This window comes from Pseudochaenichthys georgianus, chromosome 18, assembly GCF_902827115.2.
Source record: "Pseudochaenichthys georgianus chromosome 18, fPseGeo1.2, whole genome shotgun sequence".
Classification (NCBI taxonomy): Eukaryota; Metazoa; Chordata; class Actinopteri; order Perciformes; family Channichthyidae; genus Pseudochaenichthys; species Pseudochaenichthys georgianus.
This window is the reverse complement of record NC_047520.1, coordinates 2,400,853-2,417,816: the sequence shown is the minus strand read 5'-3', so window position 1 is coordinate 2,417,816 and position 16,964 is coordinate 2,400,853. Positions and strand designations below refer to the sequence as shown.

At 42.7% G+C, this 16,964-nt stretch overlaps 1 protein-coding gene across 1 annotated transcript; it reads left to right on the top strand.

Moving 5' to 3' along the window:
• Positions 1-1,110: 1,110 nt before the first annotated feature.
• On the top strand, positions 1,111-14,705 carry LOC117463330 (butyrophilin subfamily 3 member A2-like). Its single transcript, XM_034105520.2, has 6 exons — positions 1,111-1,277; positions 8,187-8,516; positions 9,166-9,379; positions 11,682-11,746; positions 12,097-12,201; positions 12,666-14,705. The coding sequence occupies exons 1-6, from the start codon at positions 1,229-1,231 to the stop codon at positions 13,283-13,285; spliced, it is 1,383 nt and encodes a 460-aa protein (XP_033961411.1). The 5' UTR covers positions 1,111-1,228; the 3' UTR covers positions 13,286-14,705.
• Positions 14,706-16,964: the final 2,259 nt, after the last annotated feature.

Below are 16,964 nucleotides of genomic sequence, written 5' to 3'. Positions count from 1 at the left end.
ATGTCATTTCCCCATTCCCCATATACACATAACAGCCTGCAGTCACCGGTAACTTTCTCGGATAAACAAGTCGGGATTTAGCATTAGTATTTCATTCAAAAAAAAAAGTCGGGATAACGGGTTAGGCTATCTCGTGCGCACGAATCTCTTTTTTTCTCCCCATGTCCCTCTACGGTTAGGGGCTCCGTACACAACACAGTAGCGTCATGTCTAAGATTAATCTACAAACTAACTGCTTTTTATCATACATATTTGGATATACTCACGCATGGTGGCTGGGGGGAGGGGCACGTGATCTGTTCCCGGTTCCTCTCCTCTGGTGTGTTCAGTGCAGGGCTGACCCTCATCCTCACAGCCTGCAGGTTTCCCCTCTTTCTGTCCTTGAGGACGTAGAGAAAGTAATCCCCTTAGTCCTCGGGCTTCACCCCCTGCAGGGTCAGAGTCAGGTTTCCATCGGACCTCCAGTGAGGGGCTTCAGATGTTCTGCTCTCAAACCCTGAGCCCTGGGAGGTGCTTCCGGAGGAGAGGTCCAGCTCCAACACAAGCTGTGTGTTTCTCTCCACTCTGTACCTCCCGAGTCCTCCTGCAGGAAAGTAGTGGGAGGTGAATCCAGCAGCCTGTCCCGCAGGCACTGGTTTGTGCTGCTGCACCCTACTTCCCGCGGCTATGGAGTCATGTGATTTCGGTGGCCAATGCCATATCACATTTTACACATGGACGGATCATATGATCAAACTGTCAGTCCAAACGTGCGCTCTCATTCAGTGCAACGGTCAGGGCTTTCGATCAAGGATGTAGAAAACCTTGGTGAAGGATATTCTACCCAGAGACCCAGAACAAGATCTGATTGGTTGCTTTCTTTTCTAACACAAAACCACTGAAATGCGTAGCATGGTCCGAGAAGTACAAACAAATCAACGTAACAATGTAATATTACAGATCAACAACACGGATACGATTCTCATTTATATACATTTTATTTATATAATTAAATCGATGTTTTTGTTTTATCTGAGTGTTCTCTGAAGGCCCTGACGGTTCGCCACTGACGAATCATGATGCTCCGCACCCATTGACGTAAGCAGGAAGAATCGAAAGTAGAAATGAACTTTGAGCAGCAGCTGCATTCAGTCTGGGTGTTTTGACGGACCGTGAAGCTCCAGTTTCAGACGCTCAATATATCCATTTCATCTCAAAAGCCTCATAGATCTACAGGAATTCAGTTAAGATGTGTTTTCTCGCCACCTCGCTTCCTCTGCTCCTGGTTTTGTGCACAGGTATGTATCGCAGTTTGTATATGAATGCGTTACTGAGCGACTGTGTTGTAATGAGGGGTTTCGATATGAAATCCGTTGAATTTCTGCTCCCCGTTAAAGCAGTTAAATAACATCGAATCGCTAAAGAAGTGGGGACGGGAAAGCAATTCTGAGAATGGTTCTCATGCAAATTTAGATTGCATCATTTTTTTTATATTGTGTAATAGAGTCCTCTTCTTCCGCCTTGAGATGGAGATACTTTATTGATCCCAATTTGGCAAAGCTTGATAAGCAGCAGTGTGTTAAGACTAAAATACAAATAGTAGGCTACCTAAAATACTTAAAAAGTGGAAAACAAATACTTAAAAAGTGGAATTGTGACATTAATTGATTTAAAAACAATACTTCAATAGTAGATAATTTAAGATGCATGCAAACCCCATTGTATTGGATTAGAATGCTCTATTGAAAGCTACTACCTGGTGTGTTTTATTGCGGCCGGGGCAGACTAGTGAAACCATGTATCGAGGTTGGAGTGCGCTAAACGTGATTTGGCATTCTTTTGGGTGGGAGGGTGCGAGCTGTTTAGACCTGCCACCGATACTCAGGGCCGGTTTTACAGATGTCGTGCCTCGGTCTCTCGTAGTGTGTGGCTGCCGCGAGGTCTGGTGAAAGCGTGCGGTGTTCCGGTGGTGAGCAGAAATCCAGCCGTGTGTTAAACCGTGTTTGGGTTTCACTTGGTTTCTCAGCCCAGCGGGGGTTCCCGGTGTGTCCTGCTCTGGATGTGCGTCCTCTCCACTCCATGGTTTAATAATAACGATTGACTCTATGTCGATGGCTATATATCTGTCTCTGTGGTTATTAGAAGGTTTTTTTTGTGGTTTTTTTTAATGTATTTTTAAGTACTTAATAATATGGTCTTTAATACTCTGTTACATAAGTAAAAGTATAACCATTGAAATATACTTAAAATGACTTGTTATGCATTATTTCATTTCATTTTTTATACATGAGCATTTTAGTATAGTTTGTCAATGTTGAAAAATGTAGGTACAGCAGTACAGTATAGCATTATACTTAATAATATACTTTTTATTTCACACAGTTCAATTTGGATTGAGACAGGGAAATAATCCAAACCTCACGCGTGGCGTTTCACTGTCAAGGGGAGCGTGTATGTAATTACATTGCAAATACTGACTTGAGCCGCGCCGCTGTATCGCCAGGTCTGGACTGGGACAGCAAATCGGCCCTGGCATTTAGACCCAGACCGGCCCAAATCCATAAAACAAACAAATAGTAGCGGTTATTGACAAGAAGAATAACTCAGTATAATTAAAAAAAAACGCTATTATTATTATCCTTTTTACGTACCAGGGGCAAACTAAACTAATACATACAACAAGTATGTGTAACTATCAATCATTAGAAATTAGACCTTCAAACCCTCTCACAAAGCGAACAGTGACCGAGCACTAATAGGGGGGTCTGATGGTGGAGGGGGCGGGGAGGGAGCGGATCGACAGCTTGAGCAGCTGTCAACTCAACTTTGTAAATAACCAACAAAAGACGATCACCGGTTCATCTTGTTTTTGGCTTGAGAATAGTTTGGGCAGCGTGAGATTGAGAGATTGAGAGTGAAAGCGTGTGTCACACGCCAGATGCGTGAGAGTTGGCAACCCTGGAGTACCTGCTGCAGGTGGGGCACCAGTTATACAAGAGGGAGACAATAGCTGTACTTATTCTTTAATGAGCCACATGCCATGATGCACCAACTTCAGACTTCCTCACAGAGCCCCTCCTCCAACACACACGAACATGACCAATGAGGGCACGAGATAAGTTTGTGCACAGATGGAAGGCTGACAGGCAGGTAGGCCAACCCAAGTTCCCATCAGCAGAAACACGTGGGTTTGCTGTCCTGGCTCCAAGATGGTGGAATGAGCTCCCATTGACATCAGGACAGCAGAAAGCTTACACACCTTCCAGACTGAAAACTCATCTCTTTCGACTCCACTTCGAGCGATAGAATTATTAACAAAGCACTTATATACTAATAAAGGACTGGCTTATCTAAAGCCAGTTGAGGAGCACCTAAAATACTTGGCTCTATGAAACCTGATGTACTTTATGATTCTGTTTTCCTCAAGGTTGTATCTTCCTGGTGGAACGCACTTATTGTAAGTCGCTTTGGATAAAAGCCTCAGCTAAATGCAATGTAATGTAATGTCTGGGGGGGGGGGTATGCCCACCCCCCCCCCAGAAGAAAAGTTTTAAAAATAACCCCTTAAATGATGACTTCTAGTTAATTTAAGGGGGGGGCCCTATAGTGCCCTGCCTCCCCTTTCTATGACAACACGATAGAGATGGGACCAGATGAGTCTACAGGATGAGTCGACGGCATCTTTTCTTGGGCTCGTTTCTCCCACAGATTGACGCTCTGATATGACTCCCTGATAAACACTGCTATGTCATTGATTAGGTTGAAAGGTGTTCCACATTCGATGACAGTTTGGGAGGTTTCAGCCAGGACAAGATTAAGAACATGAGCATAGCACCACACATGGACATGAGTGGGTGACTGGGAGGTCATCAGTGCAGAAAATCCTTTGTACCGGCCTTGCATATTGGATGCTCCATCTGTTGCATTACCTATACACACATGCCCTTGTCCAGTTTCAGATGCATGAAGTGTTGTCCGGTGGATGCATGGCACTTCACTAAAGCCACAAGCCTCTCTTGCACAGTCTCATTGACATATTTTAAGATTACTGAACACTGATCCTGAGAAGTTCTGTCTTGTGTTGTGTCCAGCTGAACAGAAGACATCCCGGCCTTCTGGACATCACTGGAGATACTTTCTTTGATTAGACTACGAACAGTTTCTATGATGGAGTTAACAGTAGTTTTGGAGAGTAGGGTGATGAGAGACCCTCTACCTTTACTTCCACTGGATTGGTGCAATTTCTTGCTCTTCTCTACGCAATCATCCAGATGCTCTTTTAAGCAGACATCATACTTTCCTAATAAAATGATGAGCTCCAAAATGTTACCGTGGTCCACGGTGTTGTCAGCTAGCATATATGCTCCCTCATTCTCCACCTGCCTGCACTTTCACCACACGCTCCAAAACCTGACGTCTCTTTCGGACTTGTTCCCTATGAGCAGACATCTGACTGCCAGCAAACATGCTTTCGATGTCTGCTTTAGAGCACCGTAAGAAGAAAGCTTCAGCACAGGTTGAATGTGTAATGCTCTTTTCGTGCTCCTCTGTACGCTGGTGTGCGTGCGTCCAATCTGACATTCCAGTTCTAAATGTGCCAGTGTCAGTCCTCTTCCCAAATGCCAGACATACAAAACAAAACAACATATGACGTCCCTTGCAATATGTAAGCCACTTTCTGCTGGTGCCATCTTTACAGGTGAATACCGTCTGCACAACTGGACTTCTGGTATGTTGTTGTGGGTGCTGTTCTAAAAAACATCTGTAACATAGATGGCTCGGGGCGGGCAAAGTAATCTATGTCCTCCTGCTCTTTGCTCTCCTCACTCTCCTCCTCTGGGGGTGCTGCCTGGCTCAACACGATGATACAGAATGAATGGATTCCCTGATGGAGGTCCATACAAATAGGCATTGCCATAACAATACCACACAGTTAATGGTCAAAACTACATGTGTGCCTCCATTTTTTATCTATTTCTATATTATTCATTCTATATATTGTCAATCAAAACTACCACAACAAGCTGACTATAAACATTTTCTTCAGGTCCCAAAAGACCACTGTTGCCCTTATAACCAAATAAGTAAATAAACTAAACGAAACAAGCTGCCAGCTGACAGTAATTGTTCATGAATGTTGGTTAACTTTCAATGAGACAACGTATCAGAGTCCCATTAAGCTATATTTTAACTTGCCAGGGAAAACCTAAAAAAGCCAGCTTACTAGCTTGTAGGCTAACGAATGTTTAATAATAATATTTTCCTAATTTTCTTAGCTTCTGCTTACCGCCAGTTCTCCTCGCTCTCCCCACTCGCACTGATCTCTCTCCCTCTCATCATCTTCCTCACCACCAATATCGGCCACGGGTTAGAAGAAGATGGACCTGCACCTGTACTAAACATGTCGGTTATTTTGACACAAGCGGCAGCATCAGCACGAAGGGCCTGCTTTTTTCTTGCCCGCAATTGTTCTGCTCTCCCTTTTCGCTTGGCCTTCGCCTTCGCCATTTCTAACTCGAACTTTTTTTTTTCTCGAAAAAAAAGGCAGTTTGGCTTCAACGGCCGGCTCACCACCTGGGGGCGTGATTTAATGATGCACACCGAGCAGCCCAAAGGGGGAGGTGATTAAAGATTTGATTGGCCCGGCCCAGTGTCAATTACACCCGTCTTATGGGCCGGGACTTCAGGAAAAAAAAAAAAAGACGTGTCGGCCCAAAAGGCACGTCGGCCCACCGGGAAAATGCCCGGTATGCCAGATGGCCAGTCCACCCCTGGTTAGCGCTACCATAGGTTACCCAACACAAACACTCTGGAGCCGCCACTGATTATGTTTATTGTTGTTATTTGTAGGCAGGGGCGGACTGGCCATTGTGAATACCGGGAGTTTCCCCGGTGGGCCGGTGCTGTGTGTGGGCCGGAGGGCCAAGAAAAAAAAAGAACTTTATATAAAAAAAAAATAATTCTTTTTTGCCTAAATCCTACCGGCCCACATTTGTAAGTGTTCCGGCCCAGCCCAGTGGGGTGTGGCCAGGGTTGGGTTGTAACGGAATACATGTAACGGCGTTACGTAATCAAATACAAAAATCAAGTAACTGTATTCAGCTCGCGTTACATGAAAAACTAGTAATCTGATTACAGTTACTTTCGTAAACCTGAAGTGAATACATTTTGGATTACTTATTGGGATTATTGGTGGAAAGATTTCCTCACAACATTTAATAGTCATTACTAAAGGTAGCCGAATCATCACAGCGCACAAAACCGCGCAGATGGACCAAAAAGGGGAGCGTTTGAAAAAATGTTGCGGGTCCGCTCAGTGAAACAATAACAACGTAACATGGAGGAACAAAAGTCTGCGTTTAAATCGTGTGTGTGTGTGTGTGTGTGTGTGTAGGTGCGTGTGGTTAAAACACATCAGCCACACCGCTCTTTAGCTTTTCTAATGATTCTGAAGGTAAACACAGTGAAGGCGGTGCGTGAAAGGCGGTGCGTGAAAGGCGGTGCGTGAAAGGCGGTGCGTGAAAGGTGGTGCGTGAAAGGCGGTGCGTGAAAGGCACTGCGCGCTCCTCTTCTCAGAGGCTGAGTTAACCCTCCCGCTGCCTCCTGGCGCTGCAGAGATTTCATGAAGTGAAGCAGGTTTTCCTTCTATAAAACTATGAATTCATAGATCAAGGCAGACTGGTGCACACACTCCTGTTTTGCCAATCCGGTACTTAAACAAATATAGCTCTACACCCCTGGCCGAAATGTCCTTAAAATGAAGTCCGAGTTCGACATTTTAATTCATGTCCTGCCAACACTGGCCGGACAGAAGGCGACACGCCCTTTCTAAGCCGTGTCCTCACATCCCAAGCTGCATGTCCGGTGCCTTGCTCAAGGGCACCACGGCAGGGCAGGAGGTGAACTGGGACCTCTCCAAGTAGAAGTCCACACTCCATATAGGTCTTGTCGGGGACTTGAACCGGCGACCCTAAGGCTCACAGTCCAAGCCCCTACTGACTGCCATAGATTTAGTCCCTAATGTTGCTCTCAAAATGGACCAGATTGATGCATTTAACTTCAACATTTAAAAAAATCTCTTCCCGCGGGAACGTGCCCCCGAACCCCCCTAGAGGAGGTGAGGTCCACCACCTGCCCACACCCCCTGCTAGATTGTCTCACCCACATTGAGGATGCTTCCTACGCCCATGTTTTATTCCATATGTCAAGTCAGGCAAATTGGGTCCAAATGTTATTGCATCAATGATCTGTTAACTTTAAAATCACTAAATATATGCCGTAACTATTTTGCTCTAGGCAATTCAAGGGCTCAATGTGATTACTATATGAATAATGGTCCAAAATAACATTAAAGGCATAGGGTTTTTTGTTAAGTAACATACTTTCGTCGCTGGCCGGCCGATACATGCCGCGCATTAAGTGGGCCTGTCTGTCAATTAATCCCCGGGCCACTTTTTCCCCCCAGTCCGCCCCTGTTTGTAGGGCTTTGTCCTAATATTTATTTTTGTTTTAAACTATGTTGAAAGATTAGTTTAATATCATTGTTTTATTCTGCTATGAAATTCTGAATGAAAGGCTGCGCGAGAGACTGGTTTTCGCTGGGTTGAGTCGTGTATGTTTCTGAGTGAGATGCGGCACAGCAGCCAGTTTACTCTTGCTAGGTTAGTTTGTCTATTATCATTTATATTTATCTGCAACAATGGATATCAGGAAGTGGTTCATGAAAGGAATATGGCAACTCAGCACCAGATGCAGGCACATTAGAAGACATCAGTTACGTTTTATGGCAACCTAAAACCCCTCTGTTTCCGTAACAACGATTCACGAGCGCCCCCCCCCCCCCCCTTGACAAATCTCGAGCGTCTAACAGCCCCCCACCCCTGTCTGCCGTCGGGTCTGATTATAGCCTATCTGTTTTATATTTACAAATGACTATGAGTGTTGAAAGGTATGTAGGCTAGTGGAGTAAAAAGTACAATATTTGCCTCTGACATTTAGTGAAATAGAAGTGAAATTTAGCATTAAATGGACATTTAAAAAGTAAAAACGTGTCAAAAAAGTACAATACTTGAGTAAATGTAGTTAGTTACTTTCAATCACTGATGTCATGTGACCCAATGACTCAAAATCAATGCAGAGTTGTATACATGTTGTCAAATGTACTTCACCAGCACTGCTTTTATCATTTTACACTTTATTTGGAGAAGCCTTGGAGGACATTGTGTCGCAGAAGATCCAAGCCATCGCTGGGGAACCGGTGATTCTGCCCTGCACCGTCAGTGTAAAAGGTGACATCCCATCAGTGGAGTGGTCCAAGGGTCCCACCATCGCCTTCCTGTATCGAGATGGCTGTGAGACCTTCGAGGAGAAGAATCAGACCTTCCAATTCAGGACAAACCTCTTCCTGAAGGAACTGACGAGTGGAAACGCATCGCTGAGGCTTTCCGACGCGCAGCTGTCGGATGCAGGGACATACAAATGCAAGACGATGATTAAGGGTCGACCCCAGGAAGTGGGTTCCATAAAGCTGTCTGTGGGTGAGTCCAGTTGTATCAAACAAGGTGTATATCTGATGTTCTTTGGTAGAAGGGTGAGGTTTCTGAAACCTAACCCAACCCCAAAAGTACCATATGACGTCCTATTGGGTCTCAAACCCAATTCCCTCATTTTTCGACGGGAGTCTAAATATGTCCATCAGGAGAAAAAGGGAGATAATCTTATTTGCTGAAACCTTCTGAGCCTCTTAACATACTGGGGACACATTCATGTATAAAAGACATTCAATTTGCATATTAGGTGACCTTTAAGTACAATGTTGAGGTATACTTGTAACAGAGTATTCCTACACTCTGGTATTTCTACTTTTACTCAAGTACGATATCTTCGTACTTCTTCCCGCTCCGCTCACAGGCCTAATTGTTTATACCGAACATGTGCAGCTGCTGTAGACATAATGCTTTGAAGGGTTTCTCTCTTAAAGCGGTGAAATACAAAGAGCTCTAACTGTTGTCTTAAGGCTTCGTTAGCATTGCATGGATTTATTTGGCAAAGGCTTGAATTGGCTCAGAGTTGGAAGAAGATACTTTACTTAAGCAAAAGTACAAATACTATAGTCTTAAAACACACTTCAAGTAAAATCCCTGATCACAACATGAAGTGTCATCTTGTGAACTCTTGTTTCGTTAGGTGCAGTTTCTGAGCCGAAGCTCTCAGTAGTTTCAGCTGAGGGTGGGAAAGTGACTCTGCAGTGTGAGGCCGACTGCTGGTTCCCAAAGCCTGAGATCACATTTCTTGACGCTCGTGGAAATATCATCAGTGATGAAAACACAAAGACTCCTATTGTCTTCAAGAGGGGTTGTTTCAACATCAGCGGCAGCGTGACGGTGCAGGCTGGCAACAGGTGACATTTCAGCTATTTTATATATTATGTTTGTAAAGTGGGGTAGGAATGAGTCCTTATACCCAGAAATGAGTTTGACCACTTCCAGTCTCAAAGTCAAGCTTGACAATAATGTCTATGTTTGACACAAGTTTAAGAGATTTAACGTTTTGTTCTAAGACATAAAATACATCAGTAAATACCCAACTGGGGAATTTTTGAAGAACTTCTATTGGTCCAAAAAACAAAGGTTGCTAACAAGTATCTAAATGAGACGAGTAAACATCATCACACCCATCATTAGCCGCCTTTAGCTTAGCGGTGGTGACGTGAAGTCATGTGACCGCGCTGTAGTTCCTTTATAGCCCAATATTAGCCGTCTTTAGCTTAGCGGTGGTGACGTGAAGTCATGTGACCGTGCTGTAGTTCCTTTATAGCCCAATATTAGCCGCCTTTAGCTTAGTGGTGGTGACGTGAAGTCATGTGACCGTGCTGTAGTTCCTTTATAGCCCAACATTAGCCACCTTTAGCTTAGCGGAGGTGACGTGAAGTCATGTGACCGTGCTGTAGTTCCTTTATACCCCAACATTAGCCGCCTTTAGCTTAGCGGTGGTGACGTGAAGTCATGTGACCGTGCTGCAGTTCCTTTATAGCCCAACATTAGCCACCTTTAGCTTAGCGGTGGTGACGTGAAGTCATGTGACCGTGCTGCAGGTAGTTCCTTTATAGACCAACATTAGCCGCCTTTAGCTTAGCGGTGGTGACGTGAAGTCATGTGACCGTGCTGTAGTTCCTTTATAGCCCAACATTAGCCACCTTTAGCTTAGCGGTGGTGACGTGAAGTCATGTGACCGTGCTGTAGTTCCTTTATAGCCCAACATTAGCCACCTTTAGCTTAGCGGTGGTGACGTGAAGTCATGTGACCGTGCTGTAGTTCCTTTATAGCCCAACATTAGCCTCCTTTAGCTTAGCGGTGGTGACGTGAAGTCATGTGACCGTGCTGTAGTTCCTTTATAGCCCAACATTAGCAACCTTTAGCTTAGCGGTGGTGACGTGAAGTCATGTGACCGTGCTGTAGTTCCTTTATAGCCCAACATTAGCCACCTTTAGCTTAGCGGTGGTGACGTGAAGTCATGTGACCGTGCTGTAGTTCCTTTATAGCCCAACATTAGCAACCTTTAGCTTAGCGGTGGTGACGTGAAGTCATGTGACCGTGCTGTAGTTCCTTTATAGCCCAACATTAGCCTCCTTTAGCTTAGCGGTGGTTACTTGAAGTCATGTGATCGTGCTGTAGTTCCTTTATAGCCCAACATTAGCCTCCTTTAGCTTAGCGGTGGTGACGTGAAGTCATGTGACCGTGCTGTAGTTCCTTTATAGCCCAACATTAGCCTCCTTTAGCTTAGCGGTGGTGACGTGAAGTCGTGTGACCATGCTGTAGTTCCTTTATAGCCCAACATTAGCCTCCTTTAGCTTAGCGGTGGTGACGTGAAGTCGTGTGACCATGCTGTAGTTCCTTTATAGCCCAACATTAGCCACCTTTAGCTTAGCGGTGGTGACTTGAAGTCATGTGATCGTGCTGTAGTTCCTTTATAGCCCAACATTAGCCTCCTTTAGCTTAGCGGTGGTGACGTGAAGTCATGTGACCGTGCTGTAGTTCCTTTATAGCCCAACATTAGCCTCCTTTAGCTTAGCGGTGGTGACTTGAAGTCATGTGATCGTGCTGTAGTTCCTTTATAGCCCAACATTAGCCTCCTTTAGCTTAGCGGTGGTGACGTGAAGTCATGTGACCGTGCTGTAGTTCCTTTATAGCCCAACATTAGCCTCCTTTAGCTTAGCGGTGGTGACGTGAAGTCATGTGACCGTGCTGTAGTTCCTTTATAGCCCAACATTAGCCTCCTTTAGCTTAGCGGTGGTGACGTGAAGTCATGTGACCGTTCTGTAGTTCCTTTATAGCTTAACGTAAGCTTTGTACTTCCAGCTGTTGTATTTATGCTTCAAAAACATGAAAGCTGTGAATTTTCTGCATAATTCCAAAATCCAATGGAGATCCCATTGTGATGCTAACTTTCAGGTCAGACTAAAAGTGGTTTCAAAGTCAGAAGGAGTGTCACGGCTGCCAACAGGTTCATTTCATTTTAATACACATTATTTTACAAAAGATGACCAAAGTTAAAGAGCAGCAGTCAAACTTTAAATGCACCAAAAATATATGGTTAGAAAGATATACTTCTCCCCATCGCTCGACACATATCTGTAGGTTTTCCAGCACAACCCTCTACATGTATCATTGAAAACAATCTAAACCAAACTATTTTCATTACAGGGTCACCTGCAGAGTTCACCAGCATGACATAAACCAGACGAGAGACACAGAGATTAACATACCAGGTAAAATTGAGCTTTAACGCAACTCCCATATCATATTTATTGTACACACAGTTGTTCTATAAAATAGGGCAATAATTAAAATAATATGTTCTGTATCTTTTGGGTTTGGATTTGTTGGGGGGATTATCATAATTGCATGGCCGCTTTTCCAAGTACGATCATTTTTCTCTAAGTTTGCTGTTTCCAGATGGTAATGTCTGTATCGTTACTAGAATTTTTCGATCCAAGATAATTTCCTTAAACTTATTTCTTGTACATATTTGAGTGTCCAATTCTCCCTAAATCTGATTTTTCGAGGGTTTAAAGTGTCTAATGGCATCATATAATATACCTTTTTATTTTAATTTCAGATAAACTCAAGACGTCCTATACTCCATTCATCATCATTGCTGTTATAGTACCTATCATTTTATGTGCAATATTTGCCTACCTATACAAGACCTGTGTCATCTCTGGTAAGTTTTAACACGATTTTTATTAACAGGAGAACTTTTGATTGTCTGCCTCTGCAAAATCCCAAAGTTCCCTCCATATTGTTTTCTGTACATATGGTTATTTGTTCCAAGTGGCATTAGAGGGGCTTTTAGGACGAAATCAAGTAATACAGTTCTCTTCCTTCAGCACTGTTAATACTGCTTGTTCTCGATCAGATGTGCAGATTTGCATGGATTTCAACAATTCCATTGAAAATTCACCACTTTTTAACTCCTTAAGATTCGCAGACTGCATCTGATTGACAATAAAAGCCTTTAGAACAAAACATGAGAACGAAACACTGGTGTTAAGTCTAATTCAAATGGCAGTAACAGTATATTAATACAGCATATCAGGAAACGTTTTCATATTGAATTTATTCTCAGTTGGAAACTGATGTCAGTATTGATATGTCTGAAGGAAAATGTTTTGTGTTTTTACACAGTGGGGGACAACAACTGCTTTCTATGTAAGAAACACACCAAGAAAGAACAGATTGATGAGCTTCAGAGGAAAATCTTTGACCTGGAGTACAAACTTAACAAAGAGATCGAGATCAACAGCAAACTAAAAGAGGAACTGAAGGACTTTAAATCCAAGCAGAGTCCTGTGGTTTTTCATGACCAGCATATGCTTGTTCACATTCCTTCCCCAGATGTCTCAAACCCCCTAAAAACTCAAAGCAAGTTTCCCGACGATGACAATCCAACACCAGCAGCTTCAACCAACAACAACCATCAAAGTTCTGTCAGTTTACCCCAGAACAAAGACTCAAAACCAGACGTCCCAACACACATCCCTGCGTTCCCTCAGATCCAAAGAGGCACACATAGCCACAGCAGTCCTGCTCTTTTGACCAAAAATGATGACGTGTCCCCCAGTTCTCCTTCAGCCTCCTCTTCCTCGCTGGTTCAGCGTTCGATGAGCATGTCCGAGTCTGGATCACGTTCAAACGGTGCCAAACCTCAACGTAGAAAGACCTTGTCCTACCCATGTCCGTCCGCTAACCGCTTCTCTCCTCTGGCAAATCTACCTGAAGATGATTCCATGCCGCTGCTGGAATGAGAGCAGAGCAGGGTTTCTTTGTTGTTTTTCTTCAGTATAGGAAGAGATCAAAACAAGAGGTCAGTGATGGAGAAAGTACTTCAAGTCAAATGAGTCGTACCAAAGTGCAGAAAAGGAAAAAACATGCATTGAGGATTACACTCGTCAAAGTATTTTTAAAATACCAAAAATAAAAGCACTTATTGTGCATTTTTTTATATAATGTTGGCCAAATCATATCACTAATATACTTACAACATTTAAATGTGGAGCTAACTTTTGTATTATTACATGTCACTTATTAGACTTACATACTCAATACTGTGGGCAATCCCCAGGAGCGATTTGGGGTGAAGCGTCTCAGGGACACAACGAGATGCTGACTGCAGTGGGGTTTGAACCTGTGCCCTCCTGATCCCAACACCAAGGCTCTATCCACTGCGCCACACGCCACGCTATTTTATATTTTTATACAACCAGGTGGCATAGTTCATGCCAATACATGTCTTTCTTTTTTATTAGTAAATATGGACTTTTTTAAGTAAAAAAAAAGGAAATAAAAATGTCCAAATTGTAGTAGAATAGAAGTATAATGTTACTTAAAAAGGAAATACTTAATTAAAATACTGTTATTGGTAAATGTAGTTAGTTACTTTGGTTTGGTGGGTGTTGGCATTACAGATGTTTACAAACATTGTCATTTATGGGTTACTTGTTTAATACTCAGGATTTTACACTCAATTACCTCTCGATGCTTTTATTACAGATAACATCATGTAATACGTTCAGCTCAAGATAAAGAGCACCCCCTTGTGGAGGAATCCTGATATTGCTTTTTTATTCTGCTTGTTCATTCATTCAGAGATTTATTTTAGATGTCCTTTCACCTCCACCTGTTTTTGAATGCTGTGAGAAAATGTCTCGTATGAATTGTTCAAATGTGTTTACTTCCATCACTGGTTGTTTGCTTCAGACTTTACAGCCACAGTGTATTTAATAAACCATCCTGCATCTCTGCTGCCTGCTTATCATCCTCTGTAATGTAGGAAACTGTACTTTTAGCATTTCCTTTAAATGTCACTGTTTGTACTTCATACACTAAAAAAAGGGAACTCTGTAAATAGACTTTGGGAAGTGCAGAACATCGGGACATGACAAATATGTGTCGTTTATTTATTGATCGATCCTGATTATGAATGACTTTTTAAATCAATCTTCTATTCAGACTATTTGATTTCCTGATTGCTTTGCCACAAGCTGGTGAGGGCTGTTTGTGTGTTGTAACGAATGTCTTGTTTGATGTTGTTTATTTAGAATGTTGCATAGATGTGTGTGGAACTAAATTATATTCTTGGATGCATAAAGTAGAGGGTTGTATCCAAATGATAAGATGTCCATTAAACATTGAATGCAAGCTACAATAAAAGGATAGTTTTCACCAAAAAAAGTTCTGTATTTTGATTGTTTTCAGGTATTTAAAACCATGAATCCCCAAGTGTTCATTTCATGTGAACATGTTTCTTCTTTTCACACCACTTTAAAGTTATTCTTGGATCAGCGTGAACACTTGAAAGTCGCAAAACAATGACTTGGTCCAAATTCTGCTATTATCTGATAAAAGACACTAAATACCTGATATGATATTGACTTTCTAAGCACACACTTCCCATAAGAAGACTACACCGGCACCAGTATTTCAAATCTGGGCACCAGGGGGCACAATAAGACAATGTAATACATTTTAAAACAGCTAGTGCACTGTACAAACTGAGACCAATAGTTACTTACAAAAATGGTGGCAACAAAGTGACAATTAATATAATTAAATAGATTTGAACCACAACAATTTGATTAGACAGTACTGAATACATTGAATTTATAAAACACAATTATAATAAGTAAATGTGTGGAATTTATTCATTTTGATTGAGTTTTTATTAACCAATTATTTGAACAAACCACCAAGCATATAACTGACAGCAGGTATATTTATGTGTGCAGAATCTAACAAACAACAACAAAATGTTCACCAACATTTAAAAAATGTTAGAAAGAAAACCAAAAAAGGAAATCCTATAATGGCTATAGGAGAGCAGTCAGGACTTTAATGCCTTCCACCATAATAATAATAATAATAATAATAATAATAATAATAATAATAATAATAATAATACATTTAAGTTTTATAGCGCTTTTCCTGGTGCTCAAAGACGCTTTACATAACATCAGAAACAGAACCAGTACAAAGAATGTACCGGTATGCCCCCCTCTGCCACACACCACTAACGCAGGGTTTAGGCCTATAGCTCCAGTCATTGTTTCACATGTTTAAAGTGGAAATGTTACCTCATCAGATTCAGTTGTAACATCTGTTCCTGCAAGAAGGACCGACTCACCATTGATGGCGCAGCAAAGGGAAGGCCCGGATAGGCCCAGATCCAATCAGGATATGTATTTGTATTGGTGTAAATCCTGGCCAATGAAAAGCCTGGAATATCAGAGTGGGCGGGGTTGAACTTTGGACTTTTGTGTGTTTTTTAAAGTTGAAAATGTTTGTTTGCTCGCTGCTGCGACATGTTTGCAGCCGTAGAAGATCCACAATAAACCGGTGTAATTAAACATATGATGGAACTACGGCGGAGGGTGGCTGGTGTCTCCCTTAGAGATAAGGTGAGAAGTTCGGTCATCAGGGAGGGACTCGGAGTTGAGCCGCTCCTCCTTCGCGTCGAAAGAAGCCAGTTGAGGTGGTTCGGGCACCTAGTTAGGATGCCACCTGGGCGCCTCCCTAGGGAGGTGTTCCAGGCACGTCCAGCTGGGAAGAGACCAAGGGGTAGACCTAGGACCAGGTGGAGGGATTATATCTCTTCGCTGGCCTGGGAGCGCCTTGGGACCCCCCAGTCAGAGCTGGTTGATGTCGCCAGGGAAAAGAAAGTTTGGGGCTCTCTGCTGGAACTGCTACCCCCGCGACCCGACCACGGATAAGCGGGAGAAGATGGATGGATGGATGGATGGAACTACGGGATAAATGCACGGATCAGTGAGGAGTTAGCACCCTCAAATGAAGATACAAGTGAAGTTTAATCACGGATAAGCTTGAGTTTAAGATATGATATCACTCAAGCTTCCATTTAGGCCTATACCTCCTGCAGAGTGGAACCAGAGGAGAGCCTGGCTGAAAGGACCCTTGGCACTAAATGAACTTTAACTCTGTCTTTGGCACATCTTCATTATCACCTCCACACGTCATGCGCCTTGATGTAAAACGACTTTTGGGAAATACTGGTTTTCTACCCGCCATGGCTGCATGATGACAAACAGATTACTGTACATCATGAATACTTTCGCAGTGTGTAATATAGTGTGTTTGCGTGTGGTTGCTTACTTTGACTTTGTTCTGTCATTAGAAATATGTACTTAAGGCTTCGTTAGCATTGCACTCACCTCTGCCACTCTTGTTTCTTATGTTGTAACGAACTGCTGATATCGCCTTTTGATTGGTTGATTCAAGGAAATAATTAAGTTTCTTACGTGTTCGTTTCTCCCTGCACGTTTTATTTATACATTACCGTTCAACACAAGGCAATTCAAAGTGCTTAAGATAATTAAGAAACAGTGCAGTTGAAAAACATTATAAAATGGCATTTAAAAACAGTCATTAAAAAGCATAATTCATTTTTTAAAAACATTAAAAATAAAAGAA